The sequence below is a fragment of the Festucalex cinctus genome, chromosome 1, assembly GCF_051991245.1.
Source record: "Festucalex cinctus isolate MCC-2025b chromosome 1, RoL_Fcin_1.0, whole genome shotgun sequence".
NCBI classification, from domain to species: Eukaryota; Metazoa; Chordata; class Actinopteri; order Syngnathiformes; family Syngnathidae; genus Festucalex; species Festucalex cinctus.
The window spans coordinates 42,732,067-42,748,440 of NC_135411.1; the positions used below are offsets into that span (position 1 = coordinate 42,732,067).

A 16,374-nucleotide genomic window follows, 5' to 3' on the forward strand; every position below is an offset into this window, starting at 1 on the left:
AGAAGAAGACGAATCAAATTTTATTTATATTGCACCTTTCATACATTAAAATGTAACTCAAGGTGCTAAACAATTAAAACATCCATATTACAATAACCCCCCCCCCCCCAACATCCCCATGATCATACCCCCTCCCAGACACGAAACAAAAAATAAATAAATCAACAAATAAATGTTAATAATAATAATAATAATGCTTTTGGCAACTCGCATATGCTCATTTTTTATTGTTGTGTATTATTATTATTATTATTATTATTATTATTATTATTATTATTATTATTATTATTATTATTATTATTGTTATTATTATTATTATTATTATTATTATTATTGTTATTATTATTATTATTATTATTATTCGCCACTTTCTTAAACAAAAATTCGAAAGTAATTGCCAAAATAATGGTCAATTAAATTCTGAGCCACCTATAATTTTAATATTTGATAGTGTATATTAATAGAAATTTCACTGGATTTCCACAAAGCCCCAAATTTTATCGACAGCTAAAAGTTAAAAGATCTGTTTACACTGTAACATAATCCAGTATGTATATTTTGCTTACTTTACCTTGTGGTTTTAGCCAATAATTTTATTTTGAAGGAAAAGTGGGAAAAGAACTGAACAATTTGCCTACACTTGATTAGACATTCCTAGAACGAAATAGGCTGATAGAACGCCTCTCTATGGTTGTTATTATTTGTTAGTTATTAATTCTGTTCATCCCAAGTGACATATTACGTCGGATACATTGTAACCTGCCATGAAGGAAACTTTAATGCATGGACCGTATCAAATATTGTCACCTTCCTAAAAAAAATATTTAAAAAAAATAAAATAAAAAAGGCCTAAAAATCATAATCTTTTTTTATTTTATTTTTCCCAGAAATAATTTGATTTCAGGGGTAGAATTGAAAGAGCTGTCAAATTAAGGATTTAGATGATGTGGGCAGTAGGTAGGGTACACCCTGAACTGGTTGCCTGCCAATCGCAGCCTCTGAAAAATTTAAATGCATTATTGAGGGGAGCTGGTTCAATTGCGCTAGACTTGCACTGAGCATAAAAATAGGGCTCGAAGTGTTTTGCGTCAGGTGGCATTTTTTCACCACTGGTCCAATGTCAATTGGTGAGCCACTGTCCAGGAAATTACATATTCCAAGAACTGAAATATGTCAAATGTTCATAACCTTACCTCTGCCCATACAATACTCAAAATGGAAAAATAACAAGGATGTGTATTGTTACTTTTGGGACACCCTCTATGATAATCAAATACAAATCAAAGGACAATTTTGTCCGAGTAATTGCATCCTAAGAACTGTTAAAATGAGAGTATACAGTATCCACCTTTTGGAAATAAGTCCACTAAACAAGATATTGTGTCAAAATTACATTCTCAAAATTTCTGCAGTTTAAAGAAGCATTAAAATGAGTTGAGATGCAGCCTTTTTCAAAGACCTGCAATATCCTGATGCCTTGGGCAAACATACCATTTGACATTCTTCCCACTCCACAAGCTACATTTTGTGGAGTCCAGATACAATGGTCAGAACAACTGAGCCAAACATTTTTATTTTTCATTATTGTGCTGATTGAAACTGCTCAGACAAAAAATATACTGTACATGGCATTATGCATGGCCACTGCATGCTAATCCACTTTACTCTGTCTTCTTTTGATGGAATTACAGTTTAAAAAGACAAACATTTTAGTGTGTGTGGCCAAGGCACAACAGGAGTGGCTACACCGATATACACTGCTAACGATGGCAATGGGGTTGCCTCGGCAATAGCAGAGTCATCATTCCCATGATTCTAATTATGGGTTTCAATTATGATGTTGAAGCAGCAATTTACAGGTAACATTTTTCCACAGTGTGCTATTAATAAAAAGCAATATCAATGCTCCTTTGTAGTTGTATGATAGTCCAGTAAAAAGAGCTTTAACTAGCTATGTCCTTGGACCATCTGGCTAATGATTATAGCCAGCATGGTACCTCTGATCTGCAGTCATTAAGAACTGAAAATTTTTTATTTATTTATTCATTTATTTATTTATTAATTATTTATGAATTTATACAAACTTATATCTTGCTGAGATAAGTGCTTTTAGGTATCAAGAAAATTCTTTTGAATAAAAAGATTTACAATGATATTATACTCACATGTACAGTAGGTGGCAGCAAATGACTGCTGTTGTGAGAGCTCATACACATACACAGAAGCTAAAAAAAAACACACTATAACTTACAATGTAGGCTACAATATTGCCCCTGCTTGTATTTTTCAAAATCCCAGTATTCTTAATTTTTTAATTAAAAAGAAGAACATCAACGAGGTCACAGGAGATTTTACAACTGCATGCAATATCTGTGTGTGTCTCTAGCTTGGACACGTATTATACATACATTTTTATTTAATGTTTTACAAGTGCTAAATGTGGCCACCGATGTCAGCATGGACAACATCAAGTCGATATGAGAATTCCTCCAATTCCCTCCTACTCCTCTCTTATCAGCTTGATGTTGTCTGTGCTGCCGGTAGTGGCCACATTGAGCCTTGTAAAACATGACCTAAAAGCTTGAAGGTATGTACAAGGCGACACGGTGGCTGACTGGTTAGCACGCCCGCCTCCCAGTGCAGAGGACTTGAGATTGAGTCCAGGCTTCGGCCTTCCTGGTTGCAGTTTGTATGTTCTCCCCGTACCCGCGTGGGTTTTCTCGAGGTACTCCGGTTACCTCCCACATTCCAAAGACCTGCATGGCAGATTAATTGAACACTCTAAATCGTCCCGAGGTGTGACTGTGACTGTTGGATGGTTGTTCATCAATGTGTGCCCTGCGATTGGCTGGCAACCAGTTCAGGGTGTACCCCACCTACTGCCCGAAGCTGTCTGGGATTGGCTCCAGTACTCCTGCTAACCTTCTGAGGAATAAGCAGCTCAGAAAATGGACGGATGGACACATGTTTACAACACGTGTCCAAGCTAGAGGTTTTCATTTTTCATTTTTGAAATATTGCATGATTTTGGCCACCTCTTCACGGGCATGAAGCAGAATTGACTCACGATGTAAAGTGAGCATGGAGAAGATTGTGAAGTCATTGTGTGACAGTTTCACACAATTGTGCAGCATATGTTGGGGAGGAATCAAAGGAGCGGACATCAAGTTGACCTACCAAACATAAAGGCCTATGCTTGACCATACTTTGACAAATAGGTTTCAACTGGGAGTGTCAGCATAAAAGCTATTGCCATACTTACAAATGCGGATACTCTATGGTTGCAATTTTAAATGGAGCATGACTGAAGACATTCATGTACGAAACAGTCCGAATGGGACGATGGAAGAACAAATAATGGATTTCAAATTGAGGTGTACATATTAACAACAAAATGCTGCTATTGAGATTGTCAAGACGTTTTGACATCAAGGAAAAATGGTTTTATTAGTACACATTAAGATGAAACCATCCATTAACATTATGTAACCTGCAATACATTGAATGTGAATTCCATTTTATTTTTAAGTTAGTTAGTGCCAAACCACATAAAATCTTATCTCAATGACACAAGCACATTATTTACACAATGCTTTTATCTAGTCGTACTCCCATGAGTGTGCTTTAGTCTCGCTTTACCGGTGAAACATTTGTTAAACTTTTAAATGTTTGGGATAGGCTGAACGTAACATTTTAAATAATGATTTATTCATTGCCACATATGATAATAGAAGCTACAGGGGAGCCTTGATAAGTTTTCAGTTTGACAAAAAAAAAAACAGCATACTGTGGTGACAAAATAGGCAAAAACAAAAAAACTAAGAAGATAATAGCTAATATTTTGTGTAGATGTTCTGAACAAACGCCCCAAATTAATGAATGTCTTCTTAGTGTGTCAGGAGCTGTTTAGTTCCATCCTATGTTTTTACTAAATTGTGTGTCTATGCTGTACTTATATTTTATTGCTTTTTTTTAACATCAGGGTCAGGGGAGATGGAAAAAAAACAACTTTATGGCTAATTCTGTTTTTTGTTTTTGTTTTTTAAAACTCGTGAATTTCTATGTATTTTATTTTATTAAATTGAGTGTCGCCATTAAAATAAATAAATAAATAAATAAATAAATAAATAAATAAATAAATAACAAGAGCGCATCACGTTACAACATTATGGGACCACCTGTAGACTAGACCCAATCTAATAAAAAATAGAACTGGTAAGAAGTTCTCCTCTATAACAGTGAAGAGCTTTGATATTGAATTACGTGGATGACGATTTAGACTCGTGAGCGCTGGCACGCGCTGAAAGAAAATTCGTGTTCAGGATATTGCAAACAAATCCGGTGGATACTTCATCGAAAGACAACAATATGATCCTGCGAACACGATGCTTGATACTGTACAGCCGTATAAGATATGCCGATTGAAGCATTAGAACGCAAATCTACTTCTTGATATTACAGAAAGCAGCAGGAGAAAATAACTTCGGACCGCATCGCGCACTGAGCCATCTTCCTTGCACAATGAAGGCGCAGGTGCAGAAACAAGCCAAACCCACTCGGGTGAGAACCCAGGGAGCCTATATAAACACTTGCTGTCCCGCTGACATCATTCTGTCACTTCTCCGCTACATTTGTATATTCTAAAAATTCACTTCTATTTGTCACACCTTCGTGTTATTGCAGCTGGTGCTGAGGAGAGAAATGTCTCATAAATGGGGATACGGACCGAATAATGGTGAGTTTAACCCACGTGCATCTATTATTATTATTATTATTATTATTATTATTATTATTATGTTTTCCTTTTTTTGGTAACTCGTTTCATATAGGTCCTGACAAATGGGAAGAAGGTTTCCCAATAGCCAATGGGCCCAGACAGTCTCCCATCAACATCGTTCCGAAGGAAACCCAGTTTTCACCCTCTCTGAAACCACTGAAACTCAAATATGACCCCTCCAACTCCATGGGAATTCTCAACAATGGACACTCCTTCCAGGTTGACTATTCGGATGATGTTGATTCTTCTAGTAGGTGTCTAACCCTTCACAAACATAATCTAGTAGACTTTCTAAGAATATGTTAATTTTATCTAATTGCAGAAAAAAAAATATATATTTTTATATATATATATATATATTAGGGGTGTTAAAAATCGATTCGGCGATATATTGCGATACTACATCGCGCGATTCTCGAATCGATTCAATAAAAAAAATATCGATATTTTTATTATTATTTTTTTTAATTTTTTTTTAAAGAGCTCAGAATTGTTCATTCGGTAGTCTTACCGATTCAACGTCTTACCATCATTGCCTTTTCTTTTTTTTTCTTTTTTTTTTTGTGTGTGAATCAATTTTTAAACTTCCATTTTTAATGGAAAAATATTCAACAAAACGTCTGACTTCGGGTTAGGATTCACACCTTGAGCATGGAAATGGAAGAATGTTATATGAACGGAACATTAAGCCTTAATATTTTATTTTAATGCTGTTCAAACATGAAACAGATTACAACCTCTATAAGACTGAAATTTCAGATAAATAAATAATACATTTTCATATAAATCTTACACTCTACAAGCTTACTGATTAGTATTTTCTAAATTTGATTGAAAAAAAATCGCAACAATCGACTTATAAATTCGTATCGGGATTAATCGGTATCGAATCGAATCGTGACCTGTGAATCGTGATACGAATCGAATCGTCAGGTACTCGGCAATTCACACCCCTAATATATATATATATATATATATATATATATATATATATATATATATATATATATATATATATATATATATATATATATATATATATATATACAAATCATGATTTTCTATTTTGCAATTCTTGCTCAAATTTCTTGAATATTTGACTATATGTCTCATCATATGCAACAGTCATTTACTTTGTGTCAAAATATTGACGGAATAAATGTCATGCATGAAAACCTCATCCACAATTCGATTGAGCAATATACAGTATAGTGTAATTCAGCATCTGCTAGTATATATATAGACTTAGTCATTACTGTACTGCAAATATTCCTTCATGTCTTTATCTGGCTGGCTATGTTGTTTATGTCTCCACCCTGCTGTGTGCACTGCAGCAGATAACAACATCTGATGATGCCACTACTCCTTTACTTCACTATCTGGTCGGTTAGTAGGATGTACTTGTATAAACACCATGCCCTGGTCAAACTTCTCATATGGAAGAAGATACTAATCATTATTAACTCATTTCAAACATAAAAATAGATCACGACTCCAGAATGGCAGAATATTGTAAAGAACATAGGGCAATTCTGAAGGTGACCTCAAAGTACACATTGAAATATAAAAATAGAGACATTTTAGAATGAAATAAAATTGATACCATCGTCCTTTTAATAAATTTCACGTTAAATTGTTCATAATTCAAATTGTCTCCTTGCAGCCCTCACTGGGGGTCCCATTTCAGGAACATACCGTCTGAAGCAGTTTCATTTCCACTGGGGAGCCAGTGATGAAAGAGGTTCTGAGCACACAATCAATGGCATCAAGTTCCCATGTGAGGTACGTATTGCAAAAAAAAAACAAAAAAACATCAACAAAAGAATGTACATTTTAAAAAGGGTTAAAATGTGTTTGTTGTGGCTGGCTGGAAGAGAGCTCGGTTTGTATGCACAACTACAACAATAACAAATAAATAATTGTAGGCTAATTGTAAAAAAATAAAAAAAATAAAAAATAAATAAATAAATAAATTAATTAATTAATTAAAAAAAAACAACCCTAAAATGTTGTGTTTGTTTGTTTTTTCAAAGATGGCATATCTAATTATTCAATGTTTCCACTTATACTGCCTTATTAGCTTCACCTGGTGCACTGGAACACCAAATATCCCAGCTTTGGAGAGGCGGCCAGCCAACCTGATGGACTTGCTGTGGTTGGGGTCTTACTCAAGGTGGGTCTGCAGACTACTGATGCAATATGGTCAATTATTAGTCAATCCCAATCACTGTAGATTATTGAAGATATGATGATTGACTCAACTATGTCCTAAAATCTTTATGAAAAATGAAAAACAAAAATGATTCTTTCTTTGCACTAACTGTGATTGATATCCTCCAGATTGGTGCTGCCAACCCCAAACTGCAGAAAGTGTTGGATGCCTTAGCTTCTATTAAAACAAAGGTTTTTTCCATTATGATGACTCACTGTAAACATTATGATGATGATCTAGTTTAAAAGATATACATTTTGATAATCTTTCCCTTCATTACTTATTCTGTGACACTTACAGGGAATGCAGACCACCTTTGCTAACTTTGACCCACAAACTCTTCTTCCTGTCTCTCTGGACTATTGGACATATGATGGCTCTCTGACCACACCACCTCTGTTGGAGAGTGTCACATGGATTGTCCTCAAGGAGCCGATAAGTGTCAGCCCTGCACAGGTACAGTACAAGGGATAAACAAATGCAAGTAATGTAGTCAATTTATGATGTCCATTTATTAGACCAAACATTCATTTATTCATTCAATACAGCCCCAGACTATCATACTACCACCATGTTGACTTTTGGTATGATGTTCTTTTTCTGAAATACTGTGTTACATTTACGCCAGATGTAAAGAGATGCACACCTTGAAAAAAGTTCAACTTCCAGCTTATTAGTCCATAGAATTCTCCTCCATACGTTTTGGAAATCTTTCAGATGTGTTTTGCAAAAGTAAGCCGAGCCTTTATGTTCTTTTAAGGCAACGGTGGTTTTCACCAATAGGAACTCAGCCATGAATTTTAATTTTGCCCAGTCCCTTCCTTTTTGTTTGCTTGCTTGATGCCTTTGGTCTTGTTCAATATTAATGCTAAGAAATAATGTAAAGTGCATCCATCAACTGATATTTGTACAGTACAAAAATGATGAAGCATATTTAGTCATTCAACAGCATTTAAAGTCATGTATTCTTTGTCCTCTTTGAGGAGCTGAGGTGAATTTAGAAGTGCTGAGACTAACGTCCATGTACAGCATATCCTTCTATTTTATTTATTTGGACTGCCCCCAGCTGGCCAAGGTGGGCAGCAGCACAATGGCCATTCAAGCGATGCATTGTATGACAAAAACAGTTGAATTATTTTTAATTATTTAAATGCTACATGCTTGTAAAAAGTACAATATTACAGAGTGCTATTTTCTTAGTAAAATTGCATTATTATTTTTTTTTAATTATTTAATTTTATTATTTATCTATTTATTTGTTTGTTTGCTTTTGAACGGCTGGAACGAATTAATCCCATTTCTATTCATTTCAATGCCGACTTCAGATCCAAGTAATTTTAGTTACGAGCATGGTCATATATCAACTCAAACTCGTATCTCAAGGTCAGTCATTCTGTCAGTAGGTTACGCTGAGGTGGGGACAATCAACATCAGCTTGAGAGAATTTGAAAGTTCCTTACACATACACGTCAAATTTGACTCACAATAAATCCTACACAAATGCAGGTTTAGCAGGCTCATTCAATGAAATGTTTCTGCGTATTATTCTTATAATTATTAACCAGTTCCACCTCTCATGTTGCTGTTACTGAAAAACGCATTCATCCATGTTAGATTTTGTTTTCAACGGCCTTCTGGCATAATCCGTTTCAAGTCAACTGCTACATAATGCATTCATATGGTTGCAGCTACTGCATATGTAAAAGAAAGCCATCTGTGTCCTTCATATTCATAGATGGCGATGTTCCGTAGTCTGCTCTTCAGTGGAAAAGGGGAGGATGAGTGCTGCATGGCAGACAACTACCGACCTCCTCAACCTTTGAAGGGTCGGCAAGTCCGTGCCTCCTTCAAATAAATGTGGCCTCATTTATATCAATGTTTCCTAATGTGCACATTAGAGTGCTGTGAGAAATCATCAGGTAAATTACTTAGTTTGACTCAATTGGTATGAAAATTATTTATTTACTACAAATATCATAGCTATCTATTCCTGTGACATATAGTGACTGGTAGAATAATTAAATGCTTTTATGTTAGATGGCAATTAATCTGTCTCCACTTTTTGTGGTATTTTTGTTTGGAGGTGTGTAATTCTTTTCAAATATAAAATATGTGCCTTGGATCAATAAAGAATGGGAAACATTCATTTACATCACTTGACTTTCTCAATCCATTTTCTCCTTCTTTGTCCTTTCACTGAACAGCATACAGTAAATGCTTTTATTAGCGTTATGGGGTGAATTTGTCTCGTCACAACCTTGAATTTAGATAAAGAACACAGTTAGGTTTTAGCTTGGTCAAACACTAATTAAGCCGTGGGAAGTTGAGCTATCAAGGGACAAAATGATCACCTGTGATTTGTTGCACATTTTTTTTCTTATTAAATTGTTTCATGGCATGTGTTGTCTGTTACGTTTTATATAAATATTGTCGATAAATTACACTTACCCAAATTGTGTTAACTTCAACAATTGTTATGCTAGGTTACTGAAAAATGAAAAATTCAACCAAGTTTGATTTTTGTTTGTTTTGTCTTATGGTATTGCCAATAAATTGTTTGTACTGTTATACCTGACAGACCTAGATTTGTTTTGCCTAATGGCTGCAACTTCAATGCGTGTTTAGTCTTTCTTAGATTAATTTTTTTTTTAAAACAAAAAACTAATAATTAATTAATGCATAATAATTATTATTAATTAATAATGATTCTCGTGAAAAGCTTGTCCAGCAAAGTACAGGGAGTCCTCGAGTTACGTCGGAGTTCCGTTCCTACGTATCCCGAATTTTGACTAAAAGGTGCATTCGAGGATCTTTGGTCTCTGCGTCTTCCGGGTGGATCATCTTAACGTTTGGTTCTCGATCCCGTCAATCAATCTGCCGTAACGATGTCGTGCGTGCTCGTCTCTAGCTGCGCATGCACACTTCGAGTGTTTGTAGCATGTAGCCGCTAACCTTCAGATTCAGCTTTTCATCGTTGTAGCTCCCCCGACCACATCGCATACTTTGAAAATGGCTGAAAGCCGCAAGAGGACATCCGTCTATGAAGTGAGGCCGGATGCAGAGACTGATGAAGATGATGATGAAGATAAGCTCGCACTTTTGCCGCTCTGTGTGCCCTGCAATTGTCTGGCAAGCAATTTAGATGAAGCAGGCGGGGTACAATCCACAGGCTCCCTTGTGACGAAAAGCGGCTCAGAAAATGGATGGATAGTATGTGTATGGTTACGAATTTTAGTGAGTCATTTCATCTCTGTGCACTCCTTCTAAGCACTCTATTGTTGACATCATTGCATCAACGCACTGTGCGTCAATGGCAACAACAAAATTGTGATAATGACACATCCAAAGTTCCAAACCTCTGGCACAACACACAAATAATGTGAAAACGTGATTGATCATGTGAATTCAAAAATAAATGAAATGTTGCAACTGCTGTAGCCCTCATTTGTTGTTTGTATGTGCTTCAACATCACCATCAAGTCATCCTGGCCTCAATGACATCTTGACAAATGCTCGAGGTTGTGGACAGTGACTAAAACATGACTAGCACCACTTCAAATACAATGCCACAAATAAATGAGACAGAAACGGACTGGTCAACATCAACTGAGTGCATAGCAGAGACATTACAATGTCATCTGAAGTCGATAAGTGTGGCCGTAAAATAGACGCAATGTGATAGCAACTGAAGGAGTTCAACAAGCAGAAGATACCATAGCAGATGTGCAGGACAGCTGCAAATACCAACCTTGTATAACCCTGCAGGCAAATGTAAAGCAATGAAGAGGCCACAGGGAACGTTGACTCGAGCCATATCTATACAGCGACGATAAGAAAATCTTCATGTCTGCTTAACAAATGGCTTACTGTACTTTCAGTTCAAACAAATTCAAAATAAATAAAATTTGAAATATTTCCTACATTACCACATTAGAGTCCCTTCAGTTTGTACCATTCACCTAATCTACTTCACAGTATTCACATTTACAAAGCTAAGTGACTACATATAAACAAACTATAACAGAAATATATGTACATTCCAAATACAGAATGAAGAAACTTTTATTCATGCCAATATTAAAATCATGTTGCACTCATTGTTTCCACATGAGGTGCTGCAAAGTTTAGTTAATTGAGCATACCCTCTTTGTATGTGTACATTTGTCAGGGGTGGGGTCTTCTCTCCGTTATCGCACAAGAGCAATAGACCCGCGGAAGAGTGTATGGTTTATCAAAACATATTCACACAACTGTTATCAGACATGTGGTAGCCCAAACATATGCTGATTCTTACACTGTGTGTTATACTATATATGTATTATTATAATCATTTTGTTGCAAAATTGACTGTTCATCGAAATAGAGAAAAAAGTCATTTCTCAATTAATTCATTTATTGCTTAATTCAAATGATAGTTATTTATAAGTCATAAAATTTGCATTTGTAATAAACAGGGAAAGCATATTTATAATTGATTGTGTCGCAAAACTTCTTCATATACCAGAAACACAAGAAGCAAAAAGACTCGTTAATACTTAATATCATAAGAAACACCTGGAATTATATTTAGAAAACAACGCAAATTGACAACTCCATATCTACGAGTCCGACATGCCATTTACATACAGTACATAAATGAATAACTCAAAATGAAACAAGAGAGTCCATTATTAATAGTCAAGTTACCTCTTATGTCATACACATGCACCAACTGTCACGCCGCCGCCAGAGTGGCAGGTCATGCTCTTATTTTTCACAGTCAGGTTCCTGTTTTATTTTGAAAATACTAACTCTCATCTCACCCCAGGTCACTTACCCTTCCTGCAGCTCACTGATTACCGGTCCACGCCCATGATTACCACCACCTGTTCCCAATCAACCCGGACATAAAAGCCACCTGAATCATTCCCTCAGTGCCGAAGTGTCACATCTCAGTGCATGGAAGTGTCCGCACAGTCCTTGATTCACAGTCCTTGATTCACAGTCCTTGATTCACAGTCCTTGATTCACAGTCCTTGATTCACAGTCCTTGATTCACAGTCCTTGTTCGATGTCTTGTCTTGTCTTGTCTTGTCTTGCCTTGTCTTGCCTTGCCTTGCCTTGTCTTGTGCCCTTAGTTTGCCCCTTGTTTTCCTCCCTAGTGGAGCGCCTTTAGTTGTCCCTGTTTTTGAGTGCCCTTGTTTTATCTCCAGTTTGGAGCTCTTTTTGTTCTGCCTTTTTTCCCTCTTTGAGAGGTGTTTTTTGGTTCGATTCATTAAAGCTGCAGCCTTGTTGGCCAACTTACACTCTGCGTCTGAGTCCTACCTCCTCGCTTCGTGTCACCAACCATATCTTCTCATAATAATTCCCCATATTTTTTTTTAATAAAGAAACCATTATATTGTACTCTTCCACTTTCAATGATGTCATCCACGGTGTGCTGTCTCATTAACGAGCAGCATAATAATCACAACTCCAATCTTGACTGAATTGAAATGAGAGGACTAATGAGCCAAGTGGAAGACTTGGCCGTTCTGCACTGAAGGAATAACGGCCAACAATGTCCTGTCCACATCAAAGCTCTGTTGTGTGTGAGTGTGTGTATACAATTTGTCCTTCAGCATATGAAAGGGGCATTGATGAACAACAATGGTTTGGTTCATGAAATAGGACACGGTTGAAGACCGTACAGACACAGACAAAGAGACCGTGGTAGATAGGAGATTGTTTTGGAAAGTGTTATTTAGTGTTTGCAAGTGTTATGTTGTGTTTTTTTGTTTTTTTTCTCGACAGACTCAGTGGTGTCATGGCAGAAGGGTGCACAAATAAACCATGATCAACTATAAATATTACATAATGAAAGGATTCCCTTCCCTTGTTCTCCATAATAATCATCCCCCATATTCCTTAATACAATTTTCCACGGCTGAGTGACATCAGTAACCATGGCAACTGAACGATTCTATTCTAAAGTAGACAAAGGGATGATTCTGAAGATGGTTTTAATCGGTGCTTCTTGGTTATACAAACTGATGGCAAAACCATGCCTACTTTTTAGTTCTACAACATTGTCGTATTGAGCTAAAATTGTCGACAGCAGGACTCAAACCAAGACCATCAACTTGGAAAGTCCAAGTATTTGCAGATTAGCTACTGCTGTTGACCAAAAACATTTTGCACAGGATGCTTACGGAGCTCTACTTTCAGCTTTATTTTCAGGTATTTTACATCAGAAACAACTTAAGAAACAAGGCCATATTTAGTCATGTTGGGGCCCAAGACTACCCCAGTCATGGGGTCCTCCAGTAATGTAAATAGTTTTGAATATTAATCATCAACTAAAAAGTGTGAATTTGGGAAAATTATTCTAGTTCCCTGCGATTGGCTAGCAACCAGTCCAGGGTGTCCCCCGCCTGCTGCCCAGAGCCAGCTGAGATAGGCGCCAGCACCCCCCGCGACCCTTGTGAGGAATAAGCGGTCAAGAAAATGGATGGATGGATGGATGGATGGATGGATGGATGGATGGATGAAAATGCTTTAAAGGTGCACGATGCAAGATTAGACTCAAATTTGAGTATTAAAATAACCCTATTTTTCACCCGCACGTGTTTTAAGAATTGTATAATGGAAAGGAGGCACTACTGTGTCACAATGACTGTTGCCCCTATTTTTCTGTAAAAGGAAAAAAAATGTTGGAGGATTTGGGCTGGAAACTTGAGCTTTTGCTCTGAGCATGACGTGCACGCTATTGTCCCTCTTAGCTCTCGCGATTGTTCAGGCAAATTCACGGACAGGACAGCTAATTCAAACTGGATTTAAAGAGACCTGCACCCGATATGTCTCAATCCCTTATGGAGACTCCACGGAAGACAAAGAGAAGTAAAAAACTTTCAGACCAGAGTCACGGGAGGACGCGGATAAATATAGGAGCAGCGTTCGTCAGGTGGAGAGAGCTTTAAGAGCTATCCTGGGGATGAAACGGGACCCACAGCTTGCTGACTTTTTGCTGAAAAGGTAAGACTTTGTAACGGAAATATTACAGTAGGGTCTATTTATGATTAATAGTGCAGAATAAAACTACCACGCAGTCGCTAACTAATGTCTCCACACTTGGGCATATTAGCAACGTATTGCTATCATCATCGAACTCACGGGATGGACTATTTACGTTTGGAAGGTTGTAATTACGTAAGCTTTGGCACTCAAAATGACTTTCACATACAAAGTAACTTGAAGATTAATACGTTTCTTACCTCTGTAGACATTATTAAGCCTATGAAAAAGGCATTGTGCTCCGTGTTTACGTTTGTTCGATCAACTTGGAGGTTTGCTAGTGCCCGAAAAGTCGCGCACGCTCCTGGCCGTGTGCAAGTCGCTGGGGTCCATTCCACGTTTCGCCAGAGGGGTCGCAAATGTGCAAAAACTCTGAATCTTGCCTCCTGCCTCTTTAACTAAAAACAAAAATTAACTGAAATTACATCCTACATTTATAAAACTCACTAAAACTTTATTGCATCCTCCTCAGTTGAAACTGACAGCAACTGGCTAGAGCATCTGACTCTTACTGTTGGCAGTTATGCATATTTGGTGTCACTGTGAAAAAGGGAGAAACCATTGGTAGTTTTGATTAAAGCAACAGTGTGTAATAATTGTCACTATATTATAGAATACAGCCGAAGAGTATGCATACTACAGTAGGTATGAGAGACTACACTCCACAAGACTACCACCAATTCTTATTTTGCGTGAGTGAATGAGCATCTCGGCGAGCAACAGCGACTTGGCAGTCGGTGTGACGGCCAGCGAGCAACGAAAGACTGAGTGAGCCAGATTTAGCTGAAGCATCTAACAAGAGCGGCTAGCAGGAGTCAGTCGGAGCCGTAAGCTGGGGTGGAACTCAGCGACGACCACTTGCAGGCCCCAGCTGTGGAAGGTAAGCGGCAGTCGACCCATTGGGTCCGACACTTGATGCAAGCACCACCAGAGCTGACTACGTTTGCAAAGTTGTTCTTTGGCATCCATAGCAGGAAGATGGTGGTGAAACATGTCAGTCTCTTTCTTGTAAGGTGAGGCTACTGCCATGTAATATGGCTGATTTACGAGACCTATGATTATAAATAAATAAATAAATAAAATGTACGCTGATGGGCTAGAACATTTTTTGCATATTGTTGAAAACATATTAGATTTTTAAATTGAATGGAGTATTAGTTTACCACAAGATTACACACTGTCACTTCAAAATTGCTTTTCTCTCACTGTCTTCTCTCGTCCACTACAGGGGGATAAGTCTGCTTCATTTCCCTCACATCATCACAAGGTTGTAACTTTGTTTTGCTAACACTGTTTTCCTCATCAAATTTCACGGTTTTATTTTGAAAATCTGGTTACCCTACCCTACGCTCCTCAATGACGTGAGCACATAACACTGCACCTGCGCAGAGTAGAACGCATGTGAACCGTCACTTGCCTTCGGTGCGGGTTGCGTGGGTTCGCTCCTCCGCCTGGGAAACCTATGTGGCTTACATGAAGTAAACTTGTGTGAGTGAGTGGTTTAAAAATAAAAAATAAAAATTTTAAAAGAAAAAGAAAAGAGTAGAGCGCAGGTTACAATCGTGCGAAAATTGTAGAATCGAGACGTGCGTGTGACGTAATCAACTTGTTTTTGGCGGCCACAAATGTACTTCAAATGAACTGTCAACACTGTGACCTGTGGGGGGAAAATTATCACTTTTTTGTGCACTTTTAAGTTGGGTTTTTTTGCCCATCCCTGAGCCAGACTGTCATATTGCTGTGATTGTATTGTAGCTTCCTACTTATTTGCACCTTGGCATGCTTACTAATTAAAACCCGTTAAGACCGTTGAGTCACACATAGGAAAAATAAAGACAGTTTAGGCGAGCAAAAACAAAGCCAACTGTTTCAAGCTTGAAATAAGTGGAGACCGGAAACGCAACGTATATGCAAACAACAGAACCTTTCCCCATTTATTTATTATGATCTTTAAAATATTGGAGGGAAAAAAATGTGTAATTTCAGAGTTACAGTCACCTGTTTATGGCTGATTTATATATATATATATTTAAAAAAAGAAAAAAAGAAGCTAGCTGCAAATATTTTCGCAAACTGTCTCAGAATGTAACTTCAACTAAAACTAACATTTTGTGTATTATAGCGAGATATGGGATTATTTATTCTTAGAAACAATAATAAAATATTTGGGAAAAATCGGTTGATTTTGAAAGAGGTATTATAACGTTTTCCTCTTGAAGGGCTTGAATGTGCTGACAAAAGAAGGTGCAATATTATGAGTGCCCGGATGTGTTGTTTTAGAGTTTGGCTCCCCCTAGTGAAGACAAGGCGGAATACATCCAGGTTTGCAAGACGTGTGGTCTCTGCTGATGGG

General features: G+C 37.3%; 2 protein-coding genes across 2 annotated transcripts in view; one reads left to right on the forward strand and one right to left on the reverse strand.

The window, feature by feature from the left end:
- dlgap1a (discs, large (Drosophila) homolog-associated protein 1a) overlaps positions 1–11,864 on the reverse strand; it is a 98,238-nt gene extending 86,374 nt beyond the window's left edge. Inside the window, exon 1 of the mRNA XM_077536057.1 lies at positions 11,806–11,864. The gene's annotated coding sequence lies outside the window, so the exon portion shown is untranslated. The remainder of the gene's footprint in view (positions 1–11,805) is intronic.
- Positions 4,579–9,144, forward strand: cahz (carbonic anhydrase). The gene is made up of 7 exons (XM_077536027.1): positions 4,579–4,735; positions 4,830–5,027; positions 6,441–6,559; positions 6,858–6,950; positions 7,118–7,180; positions 7,290–7,445; positions 8,725–9,144. Exons 1-7 carry the CDS (start codon positions 4,702–4,704, stop codon positions 8,842–8,844), a joined length of 783 nt encoding a protein of 260 aa, XP_077392153.1. The 5' UTR covers positions 4,579–4,701; the 3' UTR covers positions 8,845–9,144.
- Positions 11,865–16,374: the final 4,510 nt, after the last annotated feature.